This window comes from Homalodisca vitripennis, chromosome 7, assembly GCF_021130785.1.
Source record: "Homalodisca vitripennis isolate AUS2020 chromosome 7, UT_GWSS_2.1, whole genome shotgun sequence".
NCBI lineage: Eukaryota > Metazoa > Arthropoda > Insecta > Hemiptera > Cicadellidae > Homalodisca > Homalodisca vitripennis.
The window spans coordinates 97,199,255-97,218,044 of NC_060213.1; the positions used below are offsets into that span (position 1 = coordinate 97,199,255).

The 18,790-nt window shown below is 33.7% G+C and overlaps 1 protein-coding gene across 3 annotated transcripts in view; it reads right to left on the reverse strand.

Annotated features, from left to right (window-relative positions):
• Nucleotides 1-17,789, reverse strand: part of LOC124366077 — a 67,146-nt gene extending 49,357 nt beyond the window's left edge. The window contains exons 1-5 of one of the 3 annotated variants that reach the window (XM_046822304.1): nucleotides 17,613-17,789; nucleotides 3,171-3,427; nucleotides 2,768-2,870; nucleotides 1,421-1,529; nucleotides 595-656 (exon numbers count right to left, since the gene is read on the reverse strand). In XM_046822304.1, the coding sequence (XP_046678260.1) occupies nucleotides 595-656; nucleotides 1,421-1,529; nucleotides 2,768-2,870; nucleotides 3,171-3,427; nucleotides 17,613-17,624 (543 nt within the window). In that variant the 5' untranslated portion in view covers nucleotides 17,625-17,789. Of the gene's footprint in view, nucleotides 1-594; nucleotides 657-1,420; nucleotides 1,530-2,767; nucleotides 2,871-3,170; nucleotides 3,428-7,233; nucleotides 7,371-16,747; nucleotides 17,578-17,612 lie in introns of those variants that run through there. The other 2 variants (XM_046822305.1, XM_046822306.1) reach the window with 2 other exon arrangements.
• Between the last annotated feature and the right edge of the window lie 1,001 nt (nucleotides 17,790-18,790).

Sequence of the window (18,790 nt, forward strand, 5' to 3'; positions counted from 1 at the left end):
TTTAATAATAAAACATACACGGAGGAAAACTCCGTTTAGCGCCCGATGGAGGGTTAATATAACATAGCAGCCTGATTAACCAGCTTTAGTGTACTAGACTCTAGTGTCTTGCGAGGGTTCCTGAATAACCCTATGCTTAGGTTTAACTTGACCATGATACCTACAGAGCCTTGTGTAAAAAAAAAAGAAACATTTGCAACGATTCATTAATGTAAACAAAAGCCAAATACTAGATGCAATTTATAGAACATTTATTAATTTGTCAGCTTTGGGAAATAAATAGCGTACTTGGATGTATTTACAAGTATTTGTTTACTTTTTTCCCCAGCTTTCATATATCACAGATAAGTTTGTATGATAAAACGAAAAGCTCATTCAGTATCTTTGACCGATTTTGAAACACATCAGTCGACTCCTCTGTATCACCCTTCACAATTTATCCGTTTCTAAACCACATTTCCAGAGACAACCAAAGCTGAGGAAGTTCAAATAACCATCATTATGCCTAGGATCTCAAACATGTTGTATGTATTATGCAGGCAGTACTACTATACTATGGATTGTTTTAATTATAAAATACATAGTAAAACTTACTGGTGCTGAGATTGTGGCAGCTAATCCCGGATTGGACTGTATTACTCCAGCCATGAGTGGAACTGGAACAAACATTTGGTGTTGAAACATTCCATTATAAGTATGGACATCTCCTTAGCCAGTGAGGTGAGTAAAGAAACTAAAGGGGTTACGTACAGGAGTATAGAGCAGGTAAAGTGCTTGCGTAGGTAGGAAGGGGTGGGCCGGGTCGGTCAGGCCAATTAGCTGACTGGTCTGTACATGATGTTTTTAAGAAATATCTACAATATTTAGTACAACCATAAAAATCAATAAACAAAAACACTTATTGGCCCAATAAATTTAAAGTGGGTAGTTGAGTAATTTAAAGGCTGGTAAATGTCGGGAACACAGTTAATATTAATTTACAATATTTATTTACCTCCTAGTTCTAATTACAGACTTATATTTAATTTGACAATATCAAAAATTATTTCAAACATAATAAAGAAGAATATGTTAAACTTTTCAATTAAACAATTATTTCTTCAGTACAATATAACATGGGTTCATTAGAACCAGCTTTAGTACTTTTAAATAATTTCTTTTAACTTCATGGACAGAATAACCATTGGTGCTAATAACACGCAATTTGTTTGTGGATTTTTTTTTCTTGACATATAGGAAGAGGGTGTATTCCATATTATCGGTTATAAATTTAATAAAAAAAAGTTCTGAATACAATTTAAATTCAGTGAGTGAATTTTAATTGTGTATAAAATGCTACGTTTTCAAATGGTGTACTTCTCACCTATGACTATTGAAGTAACAAAATAAATTTTAAAAGTAATAAATTAGGAAATGTTACCTGTAGAGGCAGTGGCTTGAGTGTTCCCTGAACTGACGTAGAGATGATCCAAGGCTCTCGGATCCATAACCAGATGGTAGGTGCCACCTGTCTGACCCATGCCCGCATTCTGGATCAGAAATTTCTAATGAGACACACAGCTGAAAGACTCCTTTCCAATAAAACTAACTGAATATGAGGCGTTTACAGAAGCCTATGAAATGTAAGAGCTCCTGTTCTCTGATGTCCTTTGGAAAGAGGAGATAAGCTCCTAAAATTTTTTTCTGGTTTTGCAAATGTGAGGACAGTTAAGACATATGTATTTCGCTAATTCTTCTGGCTCTCCGCAGAGTCTAGACTCATCAGTCTAGCTTAGACCCACCTTCATAAAATGTTTCCTAAGAGGCTCATGTCCTGTCAGCATCCCTAGCACTAGTTGCACCTACTTATTTAGTTTTATAAGTCTTAACCATTCTTTTGCATATGGAGAGACAAACATTTTTGATTACCTGAGTATCTTAAGGTAATGAATTACTGTAGGCCTTTCTTCAAGTCTCAGATCCAATCATCTTTTCCAAATCCTTTACTAGAGAGCTTTACTGTAGGAGAAGGCTACTCCATAGAACGGCTCTGGCCTTACCAAAAGGCTTTCAGAGACTATCTTGGCAAGAGTGTCTGCTGTTTAACATCCATTTGTCTATACGGCCTGCAACCAGCTAGGGGAGCTTTGTTCCTCTTTGCCAGTTTCATTAGTGCATTCTTGCATTCCAAAATTGCTTTTGAATCAAAGAAGCAGGTGTCAAGCACCTTTAATGCTGCCTGACTATATGAAAGTATTAAATATTCTACAACTTTGTGTGAGCCTTCTAGTTCATTGCCATGACCTCTGCTTAGAATACTGTGGGGTGTTTCCCTAAGAGCTCTATCAATTTTGCTCCTGGCCCATATACTCCAAACCCTGCCCCATCAGTGTTAAACTTCAAAAATCCTTTAGTAGAGTAGGCTCCATTTATCTATATTTTCTATGACAACAAGATATGGTTTTCCAAAGGAGTATTTCTTTACCATGGCACTAAGACATTTAGCATTATTAGATCATTTCAGCATCAGGAAATTCCTGTATTATTCCCATGTGTCCTTCTGAGATGTAGGCTTAATCACCTTTCTACTCATCAGCTTCATAGCAATGTGGCTGTCTTCTTCATCATAAGACATGTAATATGGACATAATATTGGATAATTACTTAGATATGTAATTAGATATCACTCACAGTGCAGGTAACCAACTGAAAATCGGGCCAAAATTCTTAAAAGAACATGGTGAAAAAAAGAAAATAAAATCATTCAAGATAAAGATATATAACACACCTGTAACAGAAGTGATGTAGCATTGGAAACTGGGGCACCCGGTCTAGGACCTGCACCCGAAATTATTGGAGGTTTTGGTTTAGGTCCATTTATGCCATTGACGCTGGAAAAAGTAATTCAAACAAAAATTATATATACGGAATTATTTTTAATTTCTCATCAATTTTGCTAAACTAAACCAGACTCTACTACATCATTAATCAGATATCTCAATTTGTTATTGTTCATTTAAATGAAACACAGCAAAAGTGAACATAAAGAAATGATTAATTTTTATTGTATTATTATTTATTTTAAACATAGAAAACACTTTACATAATATTACAATAAACTCAAGTATCTACCATAATTTTCATAAATCAATATAAAAATCCAACAACACCAGACAGTAGATTGTACGTACCCATCCTTAAACTCAATGGAAATGTAGTCACTTCCTCTGTCAGGGATGTCAATCAAACCTGCCTTCAACAGACTATCGACGCTGGCTGACGTCTCCTTGAACTGTGTCAGCGTCTTGTTGAATGCAGATAACTGCGCTTCAGAGAGTTCCTCGTCCACACACTCCATTAACAGGCTGCAGTCATTGTCCTTGCGGCGATTACCGCTACCAATCTTTGCTTTTGACCCCATTTCCTTAACCGTTTCAACGTTGTTTATCTAATTAAAAAAGAGCGATTTGTTTCAATGAATGACAGCATTATTTTTGGTGTATTTTGAATGAAAACATTCTTTTGTATAGGTAACATTTAATAAGAACTAAAACTGTTAATAGATATTTGGTAAGAAAAACAAACTTCTCTAAATTTACTAGAATTGTTGAAATTGGAATTATTCAAACTGCACTCAGTAATATACCAAAAGTAACTGAATAATTCGAAAATCAAACTTTGTTAAGCCATACGTATGCAAATTAATATAGCCTATAGTAATAATATAGCCTTTGTAAGCAATAAAGTAGTTTTAAAGTTACTTCTTCCATCACTTTTAAAAACTGTATGCATATTCCAGGTTTTAACTTCATAAAATTAAAGCATTTTAACATTTTTGGAATTAGTATTATCTGTGAATGAATTCCAATTTCTTAATTGAAACTAGAAAACATAAAATTGTAATTTTAGAACTGTAGACTACTTTATACAATATAGCCTAAATCCACTTAAGTATAAATGTTTAAAAAAATAACTTCTTCAACAGCATAATAAATAAAATACAGATTAACTCATAGATGATCATGAAGTGTACTATAAGCATAACTAGTAAGGCTACTTTTGTATTATATGGAGGCCACTATTTTTGGTAAAGTTGTTCTTACCAGCGACTTAAAAACCTATTTTATCAGAAAGAACATACTTTATTTAACTAATGGAGAAAATTATATATCATTACTGATAGCTTCTTGTTTTTGCCTTCCAAAAAGAAGTGATGTTGGCGAAGCGTCCACTCAGTCCGTATCTACTGTGTGTTATTAGCCTATTTAAGGAAGTAAATTCATGCGTACGTATTATAAATATAAATAGTCTACATATTATAAATATAAATAGTCTAACGGAATTGAGATCTCACGTCAGAAAAGTTGGACGATTTGGGACATGATCTGAGGTCGAGAACGTATCGATCGGAAATGCCTCTAGCCATCAGTGCGAGCTTCGGTGGTTCTGCACTTCTGGCGAAAAAAGAAAAATATCCCCTGAGACAATACCCAAATGTAAGCTCAGCTCACGTGAGCACTCATAAACTTCGGTACTACTGGTAACATATTTATTATAACCTAACCTAACCTACTTATATGGCCTAATAACAAATATTAGATAAGGCAAACTGGACTCCTCACAGACATCACTTCCATTAAGGAGGCAGAAAACAAGAACCAATCGTCAAAATGACATGTAATTTTCACAGTAACTCAAATAGTTTGTTCTTTCTAATAATGCAGTTTTTTTTATATCACTTATAAGAAAAACTCTTCCAAAAATTATAGCGGCCTTCAGATTATACCAAAGCACTCTAGTAGGTTTACGAATCCAAGATTACTCTAGGCCTGACAGGAGCAATTAGAGCTACAACACTTCACCACTCAGATGGTGGCATCAGACATTGTCCTGGTGGTAAAATTCAAAGTGATGGCCAATTGGAACGTTGAGTGGTGGACAGTCAAAAATAACAAGCTATGCTCAATAAAAGATAGCAAGAATCCATGAAATACGGCTTTTCAGTGGAACCTTTATGAGAAGGTGGCGCTGTGTCGACTAAGACTAAGCCACACTCTCCTGGCTCATCTTAGTTATCTCATGAGCCGAGACATCTCACTGGTATGCACTATATGTGATACTGTAGTCACAGTGGTACATGTTCTTGTCGACTGTCCTCACTACCCGTGACACAAGCATGACCTTAATTTGCTAGCTTTGTTTAATTATATGTTCTACAACACTAATTGAATGATCCAAGGGTTCTTGTCCTATCCACGGAGAACATTGCCAATAACTCAAATTTAAACACTGTTAAGAGATTTATATTTAGCTTTGTGTCTTATTTATTAATTTGTTATTTAGTATTTAATAACAAGGTGTAGCTAGTTGGTGTATAGTAAGATTACAGCTAAGTAAACGGTTATTAGTAGTACAGATTAGTAGTATCTTTGTTAACATTTTCAGCAAGTTCGATGGTTGATTAGGACAATTTTCTGCAATATTCTGGGCCTGATAAGCTCTTAAGCGCTACATAATTTTGTTTGCTTACAAAAAGTTTTTAAGCCTGATGTTATAGCTGTGGTCTGTGTTTCTATATTTTATACAGAGGTGTGTGTAGTTTTTTTTAACTATAGACAGATTCCACAATATTTATAGACTAGACCCAGTTAAGATATGTAATTCCCAGAAAATGGCCTACAATATGTGGTTGGCGGTAAAAAAAAAAAAAAAAAAAAAAAACAGCGAAAGAAAGTTTTGATTGAATGGCTCCTCATAGAATTACAGAAATAAAGATATGAGACTCATTAAAAAGTTGGTAGATTGTTTTTAAAAGGTGTATGTCTTATGGTATTTGAGATTCAGAGCATAAACTTTGGCCAATTTTCCCTCAATCTTTCTTCCCCAACTCACCCCTCCCCCATTACAATCAAATAAAACTCCGAAGGACTAGCTCCAGTTGTATGGTGAGAATTTTTGTAGCCCAGTAAAAGTTTGGCAATAATTAAAATGCATTTCTTTACGTATAACTTCAATTATATTCTTGAAAGTTTTAAGAGTTCTCAACAGTACCAGTATGGGTAATAAGATTTTTAATATGGGTAGTAAAATTTGTCACCATTAAGCCTATAAATACTTCAGAAATGTAGTGGGAAAACAGTTCCAATATCACTGACCGATACTAATGATATTCCAAGTTAGCAAAATATTGCTTTAAGGTATTTATGGAACACTGGCTCTTAGGCTTAGATTAGGTGTTTCCATCACATCGACCCACTTTGAATATGAATCACCTTTAGGCAAATGCATCTATCTTACCACAAATTTTTCCTAATTGGTCTATACATACTGTTTGCACTGAGCTTGCTGGCCATTTTCACATAAAAGAAGTTTTAGGAGTACATTTTTACTTTACAAACGCACGGTACATGACTTATTAAAGTTTTCGATTTTATCATCCAACTTAGGCTACCATACATACCATCTAGCTACTGTTCTCATATTCACAATGCCTGTGACAACTGTGCACGTACTTTAAGATTAACTTTCTTAGAGACAATATTACAACCAGACAGTTATCTAACATCAACGAACCTTACCTAAATACACCATTCATGTAGCCTGTTAAAAGATGGTTCAATTCTATCATTTATCTGTGACACTAATGTATTGTATTTTATTGCTGGGCTCATATATTTTAATTTATTAGCCTATTTATATTTATTTTTATTTACATGTCTAGTTCATGTATGCATATGTGATCAACAGCAATAAATGACAATTTAATTTAATGGACATTCCTTCAAACAATAATCGAAAACTTAAAGGTACACTGTAAGTTGTTTCTGATTGGATATCAAAATAATTAAAACCTAATACATTATCTTTCACTAAATTTAAGTAGCCTACTCATATAATATGACACTTCAACTATATGTAATTTACACTGGATATGTTATTGTTCAAAATTAGTTGTTGCAAACAACGAGATAACCACAATAATTTGCATTACTGTCTTTTTAAATTTAACATGTTGAATGGTAATCCGAATCAAATGTTTTACTGTGCAGCTTTCTTTTTTGAGTAATTAGCTACTTTTGAGTAATGTAGGCCTATTATTTAGATAATTTTTTACTTTTGTTTCATATTTGTTTTTTGTGTACTTTAGGCTTAATATAAAGCTGTGAATAATAATACTTATGTATTATACCAACCGCAATTACTTTTTGTATATTTTCACTTAAAAGTAACAAAAATTTACCTAACCTAACTTACCTGACTGACACACACCGTCTTCAACCAACCCTAGCTGAGAGCAAACTGGACTAAGAGCAAGCTACCCTACCCAATTAGGCCAACCCCTACCAAGATGAATCCTATTTATGTCCTCAGGTAGGGTTGTTTGATTTATACAGGTTGCCTTGGATTGATACTTGACTACGAAATTAAATAAGATCACATGTCTTTCCACCGTCAATCCAACTTTTTATTTCAGTGATCACTAGTTTCGGAGGAGCTGCCCCATTATTACATCATTTAAACCAAACACTTCCTCAAAATAAATAAAATTACATATAGGCCCTATACATTTAACTAAACAAACAACTACACATGGATATACTCAACATAACAAAAAAATTGAATTATAATTTAGTTTTGAATTGTGTATGGCCCGTAATGGTCAGGAACTGACCACCCTATAACTAAGTAAAACTAAGTTATAATAATTTTGTTTTACATATAAAATAAATTATAATTCAATTTATCTTGTGTTGCTTTCATGAGTGTTTATTTTTTTTTAATTTTATTTATTGTGACGTGTTCAGTTTTTAACGATATAAAGACATGATTTGATAATAGGGCAGCACTCCCAAAACTAGTCATCATTGAGTTAAAAAAGTTGGATTGACAAAGGAAAGTATGTAACCTTATTTAGTTCATATGTTGATAAGAGTTTAGATGGGGTGGTAGGCCCTCAGGGTAGATTAGGTTAGGGCACTTATGTGAGTCGAGTAGTTAGTTTAAGTATGGTTTTGTTCTTTTTCTTCAAGATCAATATATTTACCTTAGGTGTAAGATACAGGTATGAATAATGAAAAACCATTTGTCACACCAACAGGGCATCTAACTGACTGCCATCAAGCCGACTGCCATGCCAACTGATTTTTGTTGGAGAAACCAACCCGGTTGGATGTGCCATACAGTAGGCTAAGTAAATGTCAAAAAAGCTTTTATATTGTAAGTCTGAAAATATTTAACAAGTTGCACAATGAAAGTAAACTCTTACATTTCAAACTATTTGAGTTAAAATGTTACAATTTGTAAGGCTTAAATCCTTTTTACAACTTATTTTTTAGCCTAAGATCTATACATTTGTAAATTTTATCCTTGTTAACTTTGTGAATATTAAAATCTTTATAACTTTATGTAAATGTTTCAATTTTTTAGTCAAACTATAGTACCATGTTTTATCTCATCGATCTCTTTATTGACCATTGACGTCTATTGCATGTATATATTTGCTTACAGACGATAAAGGTTTTGACCATTGAGATAAAATAAACTGACATAATGCAACAACAATATTCTTATTGTTCAACTTTTTTTTAAATTAATTTACATATCGAACATATTCAAAGGTTGGTGTGATCGGTATGTCTGGTATGATGAACAACTGTATTTGAATGACCTAGTTCAATAAAAGAATATCTCGTTTAGGCACTTACAAATAAGTAAATAGGTTAATGCTTGGGTGAAATAACTGGTTTAAAATTTTAGTGAATAGGCTAGTTTTCTCAAGAAACACAATGCAGTCCTAATATCTTCTATCTACTGATCACTATGAATTTCAGTTTATAGTCCAAAGATACGCTTTTGAGTGATTAGAGATAATCAGTCCAGTACATCTATTTGTAACTGAAATTTTACCTTTATAACATTTAAAGTGCCACACAAATTTACAAGTTTACATAGGGCTAAGTTCTAAAAAAATGAATTCCAGAAAACTGCTGTAAAATGTTTGATCAGTTCACAAACACTACAAAAAACGTTTAGGCCTAAATTAGGCTACACAGGAACATTAACAAAAAATCCATAAAGAAATCAGTCAGCTCCCTAAGTATATTGTTCGATCAGTTCACAACACTAAAATATAACATTTAGGCCTAAATTAAGCTAAAAATGGGTAGACTTTAATAGGCGGCCTACACTCGTTATTTGATTGCTATTATCGAATGGTTTGATTGTTTTTATCTGAAGAATAATTCGATATTACAATTTATTTAACGTAGCATATGATTTCAACTTATTAGTTTTAGTAATTTTAATGTAAACAATAAACAACAAGAACTAACTAATATTTTGATTAAATGTAAATGGCGATGAATATGAGGAAAATATGTAAGATATTTCTCACAAGTGACTAGATTTGTGTAAGTAGCTTCAACATGTGGGTTTGGCTCCTGGTAATACTCATGGGGAGAATTCTTTCCTCCATTTCACAAAAGCGGTTACTTACTGCTATCAAGCTGGGCAAGTTATAAACGTTGTAAGGTTTCTTTGATATCTAAGTCTAGACCATAGTTGGTTTTGTAATTGTATTGTAAAATGTATGTATTTAAATTGTAATGTGCGAGATTCTTCTTGCTAATGTAATGTAATTTATTATAACTCTTATTGTGTACTATTTTTATATACATCAAAGTTGGATAATATATTGAATTGTTCGATAGTAGCAGATCAAATAACGAGTGTAAACCGCTTATTATACTATAATGGTGGACCGGGATATAATGGTGGATGTGGAAAACGTGTTATCCTAGATTCTATGTCAGATTCATTGTATAGTGTTAAAACTGAGTTTCCTGGTTGTAAAGTATTTCTAAATAGCATTCCCATAAGGCGTGATATAAGGTATAAATCTGTGTAAATTAAATGAGCAGATAGAGCTTATGTGTTCAAATTTTGGAGTACAATATGTTGATGTAAATTATTGTTTAAGACAGTATCACCTTGCCAAAAGATGGTAGGCATCTAAATAAGAAGGGAAATTTTTTACTGGGATTCATAATGTATCAGGTTCTTTTGGACATGTGTAATTTTAAACAACAAAAAAAACCACCCTCCTGAACTTGTTTCTGTTTGCTTGTCGGGAAATGGAATCATCCCTAATCCACATCCTTCAATGTAGCACAACAGGAACGTAAGCAGTCTTTCTTTGATTCGTCTTTCAACTCCTATGTAGGTGCTGCTCATAGTTATACCATAAAAATTCTACATCAGAATATTCGTGGTTTGATGACAAATCATGAAACCCTCCAGCTCTTTCTACAGGAAGAAAATCTAATGGTGGTGTGTCTAAGCGAGCATCATGTTGATCATCTTGGTATCCTACAATTAGATGGTTATGTGGCTGCAAACTCGTATTGTAGATCTGGAATAAAAAAAGGTGGAGTAGCGATCTTTGTAAAGCTAAGAATTACATTTTTGCCCATTGATGTCGCTGCCTACTGTGTTGAAGGTGTCTGTGAGCTGGCGGCTATTTCGGTTGTGTTGAACAGTATAAAACTTCTGGTGGTCGGAGTCTATAGACCCCCCTCTAAATACAGAGAAGTTTTTTACGAAAATATCTATGGTTGCCTTTCACACATCATGAAGGGTTGTGATAATACTATTGTCCTCGGTGATTTCAACATTGATCTGGTAGTTTCTTCTAACGACTCTGAAACCCTTCTAAATTATATGTTTTCCTTTGGGCTACGTCAGATTATTCACTCGTATACCCGAGAATTTAAGGAGTCTCGAACCTTGATTGACCATTTTTATACAGATGTATCTGAACCTTGTTTTAGGAGCTCTGTATTAGTGTCATATGTAACTGACCGTAATGCAGAGACAGCCATCGTCACCGAACTCGTCTCCAGCTTTATTCCGTAACAAACGTGTTTTTTCAGAAGAAAATATAAGGCTCTTCAAGTCATTTCTCTTACCCAGCAGGGATCACTTCTGGCTGGTTTATACCTACCAGTTGAACCCACCACTGGGCACAGCAAAAACCGATGTGCCACTTCAATCTGGGCAACCTTATGGATGTCCAGTAGCGGCACATCACTAACCGCAAATCTTGAGATTCTGGGGTTCATGGGCAATTCGATAAGTTTAGTCTACTGTGGAAGATGACTGTTGGAGTTGGTGGGGTTTGTTCCCTTACCTCAGAGGTTCTCGTTAACCTCAACAAGGGTGTGCCACCCCCTGCCTACTTTGACTGGAGAGGCTGGTTCAGAGCTGGCCTCCCCTTCTTCCGGGATGACTTTGAGATGTAGTGCCCTAATTATTCCTCATGGATCTCTATAGGAGGCGGCACCTACTCCCTAACCTTACCCATCCTGAATATCCTGTCACTCCGGAAGCAGCGCAAAGGTTCTGACAGGACTAAGTGCAATTTATAAGCTTCTTGTCCTAAGAGAACAAAAAAAAAAAAGAGTCATTTCTGACCAGAGAAAACTGGGTTGATTTTTATTCTATGAATGATGTGAATAGAAAGTTTGATATCTTCTTTCGGGATATAAACTTTCATTTTAACGCCTGCTTCCCTCTAGTAAGGAGAAAAGTCTTCACGAAAAATGGTAAGTTAAAGATTAAACTAAATAGTGAAGCATTAATGCTTAGAGAAGAGTTAAAAAAGTGTTATGTGGAGTCAAAAGATTTGCCTTCTTCTCATACATGTAGGCAGAGATATCTTGGCCTCAGAAAGTTGTATCGTAAGCTCATTCTGAAACTCAAATTAGAGAGTATAAAACAACAGCTTAACATGTCATCCAACAAGACCAAAACTCTTTGGGGCATTGTCAATCAGAGTGGAGGTTAAAAAAAACAGGATGAAAAAAGGTACTAGTGTCCTGTAATTAGAGGTCAGTCTGGAGAGGTGGTTGACGATCCCTTGGAGGTTTGCAACATCTTCAACGATTACTTTCTTAATGTTTCACGAGTGTTAAAACATCAAACAGCAATACCTCTTCATTATTTAATATATTTCCTTTAAACTTGTTTTTCTTATCACCCACTAATCCCATTGAAACAGTAGAAGCAATTCACAGCTTGAGAACAAAGTATTCAGCTGGATATGATGAAGTGTCATCAGCTTTGCTAAAAAAAAGGTTGCTACAGAACTTGCTAAGCCACTTTGTGATTTGATCAATCATTCATTTTCAACAGGTGTCTTCCCAGATTGTCTAAAACTTTCTGGGTAAACCCTCTTTATAAGAAGGGCAGCAATCTGAAATGTTCCAACTATAGGCCAGTATCGATCATCTCAACTTTTTCATAAATTATTGAAAAAGTCGTGTTAAATAGGCTATGGAGTTTTCAGAAGAGTAACAAGTTGCTATTCAGTCATCAGTATGGGTTCACCCAAGGGAAAAGTACTGTTGATGGGATGTTCTGGGTTTTCCAAAATAATGTTGACGCTATCGACTCAGGAAACCATTCTAACGGCTTGTTCTTTGATCTAAGCAAAGCCTTCGATCTTGTTGACCATGACCTTATGCAGAATAAAATGTTTAACATGGGAATTAGAGGTATTGCTCTTCGTTGGTTTCAATCTTATCTGGTGGGAAGAACCCAGTGTGTTAAGGTGAGTTCTGTCGATTCGTCCAAAACCATCTGTAGTGCATTTTCAAAGCAAGAAACGGTCAGGAAGGGCGTCCCACAGGGTTCAATTTTGGGCCCTGTATTTTTTTAAATTTTCATCAACGACCTTTATCAGAGTTTATCTGGGCCCAATCTGTGCCTCTATGCGGATGACACATCCCTAACTTTTTCCAGCCCTTTCAAAGATTGCTTAGAGCTCAAAACATTCTTAGCAGGAAATGCACTTCTGAATTGGGTGGAACTAAACAGATTGCAGGTGAACATCTCTAAATGACCCTCATTGAATTTTGTATACGGAACAGGCCAAACAATAGTTTACTCAGTATCCACCTGGGCGCTGAGCTAATCTTCTCTGAGGGTTAAATTTCTTGGCTTCATTATAGATTGTAACTTATCTTTCACTATGCACTTAAGAGTATGTGTGCAAGAAGGTGAGTCAAGGTATTTTTGTGCTCAGAAAGCTGTCTCGTTTTGTGTCCATTGATGTTCTTGTTACTGCGTATTATGGTATCGTTTATCCGTTTTTGTCTTATGGAGTTTGCATTTGGGGCACGGACAACACCAAAACCAAGTCTGTCTTCAGGCTTCAAAGGAAAGCCATGAGAATAATATCTCATGTTTTATCCCAAACTTCATGTGCAGACCTTTTTACTTTCAACAAAATTCTTACCTTCCCTTCCATTTATATTTTGGAAATCATTTCCTATCTCCATAAAAAATTTCCACCTTTTTGAACAGCTTCTCCCATCACACTGCTACGGTACGAGAAGTAATCCAGATGCATTATGAACATCCCTCCACACTCTACCTCGTTTTATAAGAAACATTTGAAATATTCTGCAGTGATTTTATTTAATAGACTGCCATTAAGCTTAAAATAAAGTTGGTACAGAGTCACAATGAGGAAGTTGAGGCTGTTTCTTGCTGAAAAGGCACATTATTCTGTAGATCATTTTCTGAATGATAAGTCTTTATAAAATAAAGTTTAGAATGATTGTTTTGATTTAATGTTTTATTGTATTAACTTTGGCATATGCATTGTTAACTTTTTCAACATGCTTAATAAAGAACTTGAACTTGGAACTATTAGTCTCCCCCTAAAAATTCATAAAGAAATCAATAACTTTCCTAGGTGGTAGGCTAGGATTAATAAAATTCTAAAAATAAACTCATCCTAAATTACACAACATTAAAATTTGAAATTCAAGACAACAATAGATCAAACATAAAAAAGATTCACAGTTTTATCTCATAAGATCACTTTCAAAGTTGCATGGTGACACGACAGTCATTCCTTGTCACCAAAATGGCTAAATTACATTTTCTTATAAAAAATAGAAATTAATATTTTTTAACAAGCAAATGCTGAATGAATGAGTTTACTTTAACCATAGAAGCAAATCCATAATATGCCTTACAAAAATTCTGGAACATCTAGTATCACATTAATTATAATAAATATATCATGAATAGGTCTATGATACATTATTTTAATCTCTTTCTAATGGAAGCAGCTAAGTTACGTTATTACAATAGCCACATGACAAAGTAGTGTAACCACCACTATAAAAAGGGATATCAATAACGGCTGAGAGCAAAGCAGCCAAATTAATAATAAATAAACCATGAATATAATGATATCAAGAAATAAATATTTTACAGCAGAGAAAATTATAATTAGAAATATAGTTTCATACATAAGTACCTAGAGAGAATTTAAATAATAATAAACAAGGGTATCCATGAGGTTAAAGGCCAACCCAGCAAATCATGAATTTGACGTTATTAACACATTCTGCTCATTCTCCTGAACAAAAATATGTATGGTTTAGGGAGTGCAAATGACAAATAATATGGTTCTAGAGGTATGTTCATAAATAGTTGTTTTTAATGCATTGTTTGTGTCCTGTGTGTCTTGATATCTGTGTACCTCAATATTATCTGCGGCCGGGACTGATAACGTATCTGTTATCTGATCCCTCCAGGGCTGTGGTCCATTGCTTATGAAGATATTGTGTATGGTATTTTGGTTCGAGTAACTGCTTGTCAACCATGGATCAACCACCCACTAGTTCGACAAATTGTAGGGAATTATGTGTGTCGGAGTGTTTTGTCGGGCATGTTAGGAGTTTACGTTTCGACCGAAACGAGATTGTTTCCTTTTAAGGGTTCTCTATAACTATATCATTTACTATGGTCCATTTATATATTAATATTGGCTTTTACATGATTTATTATGTTTTTTACACTACATGAATTTCTTTGCATTAGTTTTCAATTTATATTTCTGATCAGCCTCTCTAGAATTTGATATTTTACTGATAGATACTATCTCGAGGGACGTTTTTCTTTCGTTGATATCAGCGCGGACTGCGGCAGCAACGAAGGTCAACATTCTGCTCATTTCAGTAATATTTTAAATTTACGTTTCCAAAGATGGCGTCGCGTCCGATGACGTCATCACGAGGTTGAATCAAGGTCACAAAGGTCGTGATGCCCGACGCGGATGTGCAACATGGAAATATTGATCCGCGCGTGAAAAGTAGTTCCAAATGTTATGTCCTACAACTTCGTTATTTCTCATTTCCGACCAGTAAAACGTTATATAGTTTTGTTCAGTAAGACGAATCCGATAAGTTAATAACGCGATACTCGTATTTTGCCGCTCCGGCCGTTACTTTCAAAATTACCGTAACCAGAACAAAAAAATCAAGGATAAATAATAAAATATAGAAGATAAAAAAAATTACTACAACAGTTCCAAGAATTCATTAATTTCACATGTCATTGCATGATTTTCCTTGCTCTGGTATTGCATTTTACACTCCATATTCGATCAGAACATATTTTTGATTGATTTAAAATAACTTTCCACAGTGCTTGAGTCCAAAATATTGTTTTAAGAGCAAGAATTTAATTGTGTTAATAAGTTTTAAAATATGTGAACTGGAAAATTATATGATAATCATGACAAAAGTCACATTATGAGCATAAGAATTAATATGTACAGAATGAATTTCTGATAACGAACAAAATCTTATCCTATGAAAAAATATACAATTCTGAGAGTTCCGATGAGTACGACAGCTTTTTTTAATGTAATATTATTATAAAAATGAAACTTATCTCCAAAAGACTTAAATTTCATTAACGTCTGTGAGTAGAATAAATTAAGTCAGGTAAAGAAGTGAACTTTTAAGCCAGTACAGTTAATGAATGAAAAAGAATTGGAAAATGCGGGCCTAAATGTTATCTCAATAAAAGGCCGACAAGAAAAATTAAGAATATAGCTTTAGAAAACAGAAAAAGCACTAAAATGCAGTTAGGAGAAATGAAACAATATCCAACATTGTTATTTGAACTCTCAAAGTTGTAGATATAAATGCCAGAAACCCAACCCACAAAAAAAAAAAAAAAAAAAAAAAAAAAAAAAAAAAAAAAAAAAAAAAAAAAAAAGCTATGGCTACCAAGCGGTTACAATGCATGAAAGGTCTGAAACATGGTTCCAAATTGCTGAAAAAGGTAAACCAGTAAAACTTTATAATAACTAACCTAAAGTAGTAGTGTAGCTAACCTAACCTACCTTAGGCTAGTCTGCTTTAGGCCTGAACAATAAACCAGCATGCAAGGCCTAAACTACATAGCTTAGTGTAACCTTAGTAAAAAAGTCTCATATGTAAAATATTGCTGATAACAAAGTAAAATGCAGTAATTATAACGTTTTCAGGTAATGTTTACCAATGAATCTACATTTCCAGAAATAACAAACGTTTATTATCATTTCACAATATATAAACTGCAAACAGACATAGTTAAGACTCACAGGCTCTTACTAACAACAATAACTATGCCTAGAGGGTAAATTCAAGACTTAATGGTCAAAAATTTTTTGAAGTTAACAAGTTTTGCATATAACTATAATATACGATAAAAGCCAGTTTAAGCCTAACTAAAATATCGGAAGTATGGTGGAAGCGCAGTTAACTAAATTAATCCTAGAGATATAAACAAGAGTTAAGAAACTAATCTGATATTACTATCATTTTGTGCGAAAGGGATCAAGTGGAGTTTCATAAAAAATGTAAGTACAGTGTGAAAATTTCTACTTTGGTCAGTTGTATGCATATCGACTTATGCTTACATTTAAGATTTTCCACAGAATCTCTACGGGCCATTCCAATGAGGTGGTAAAAACCTACAGATTGCATCAAAAGTTCACTTTTTTGCCCTATGTCATTGTACAAAGTTTTATGTACAAAGTACAATGTTTACAAGTACAGATATCAGACTGTTTCAAGACTTTTCAGCACCCTTGTATATCAACATCAATAGGGAATGTGTACTTCGGAAAAATTGGGAATTTTAATACATTTAATTCATATGGTTGTTTTATTTAACACTTTTTTCTTTACACTCCATTTTTAGTTGCTTTCCTGTCCTGTATATTTTTCATTTGAGAAATTATGTGAAGTAGGCAAAGTAAATATTTACCAATTAGCCTATTCACATAAAAATGTTGTTATCATTCAGTGATTTTTAAAAATCTGTTTTTATAATCCGATACTAAAATATAACCTTAATATTTTGTTTGGTAACAGCGATTTTATACATACAAATGAGCTACTGACAAAAATACAAATTTGGATTCTGTATGTCATATGTATATCATAAAATGTTATATTCGTTTTGCAATAAGATGATAGGTAAGGGTTTTTTAAAGTTGACTTTATAACTTATTTGGTAACTTTAATGTGCAGTCAAAATTTGTTTGAACAAGTATCAAGGCATTTGGAAATTTATTAACATGCCGATGTGTATCCTAATACAACATTTGTAAGCTAATTGTGAGCAATTTATAAACAAAATTAATTTCTTTAATCAGATAATAATTCTTAAGGTGAGTCCCTATAATTTATAAACGGCAGTTAATTTAACACAATCACGTAATTTTGGGATTGTTTTAATTATTTTGAGGTTATACTTGTCAAATGTTTACAATTGCTTACCTTTAATTGCATTTCAATGACGTTTACTAGTGTTGCCAATATTGTTAGAAATTCATTTAAATAACTACGAATATACTGTATTAACCTACTCAGACACTAGTACAAGCCGATCAAGTAAACTCAGTTCAAAACATAGAGGGAATAGATAAACTACCGTAAGTCAATCTTTGTCTGCTAGATGGCGCTCCATTTAATGGAATTATTGCCGCTTTAAAATGTTTTACTTGGATTTTGTACTTGTAGTATCTTACTGCAGCACACGTCTGAATGAATAGTCGTTAATCGTCATTATTCAATAAAGACACTCCAATTAGGAATGAAGGTATTTCTTCTAGTCTGTGTATTCGCGAAAAGTTATAGAAACTTATACAGTGTCAAAGTAAAATATTGCTGCTTTTTACAACAGCCTGTAGTCGTTAATCCCATAGTATTTGGATTCCTACTACCAAATAGTGCATGTTTACTACTTCTGAAGATAACCTTGTTTACTCAGAAACTAAAGAAAATCCTTCGAAGATCCAGACCAACATGACGTCTCTCAAGTGCAAAGTGCACAATTTTCGGTAGTCAAAAAATCCTTTTTTGAGTTAATTTTTGACGTGTTAATGTTAAATTGCAATGAGCGTAACTTTCTTTTTAGTGTCAAAACCATTTTATGAAATGTTAAACTCTGGCTTCCACGAAATTTACATTTGAAACGTTTATAATCCTCTCACAGGTAATATTTACCTGTCTTTTGAGATGCTGAGCTATAGTTACTTATTCAACTTTCGATTAATATCTATTTGTTGTGCTGTAAAATCTGTCCTTACTTTTAATTTTAGCAAACTTCAAAGTTTAATGTTTATAACATTAAATTTGTGACTTCACGAGAACAGAAATCCATAATCACTCCTTAAAATGCATTTTTGTTAGGGAGCTGTAACTTTATTGGAACTCGCCGATCGCGGACGATTTCATCACTACAATACAAAATATTGTCCTACATATTTTTGCTATTTGGATTATTTAAACTCCTGTACAAGAATTGTCTGGCTATAATACGTGAATTTGAACATCAGATGGTACATTTGAAAACCCCCAAATTGTGAACGATAGGTGAATAGAGAAATAAGATTTACGAGATTTAGTAATAAACATATATAATCTATTGATTAATATCCCAAATGTGTGTTTGA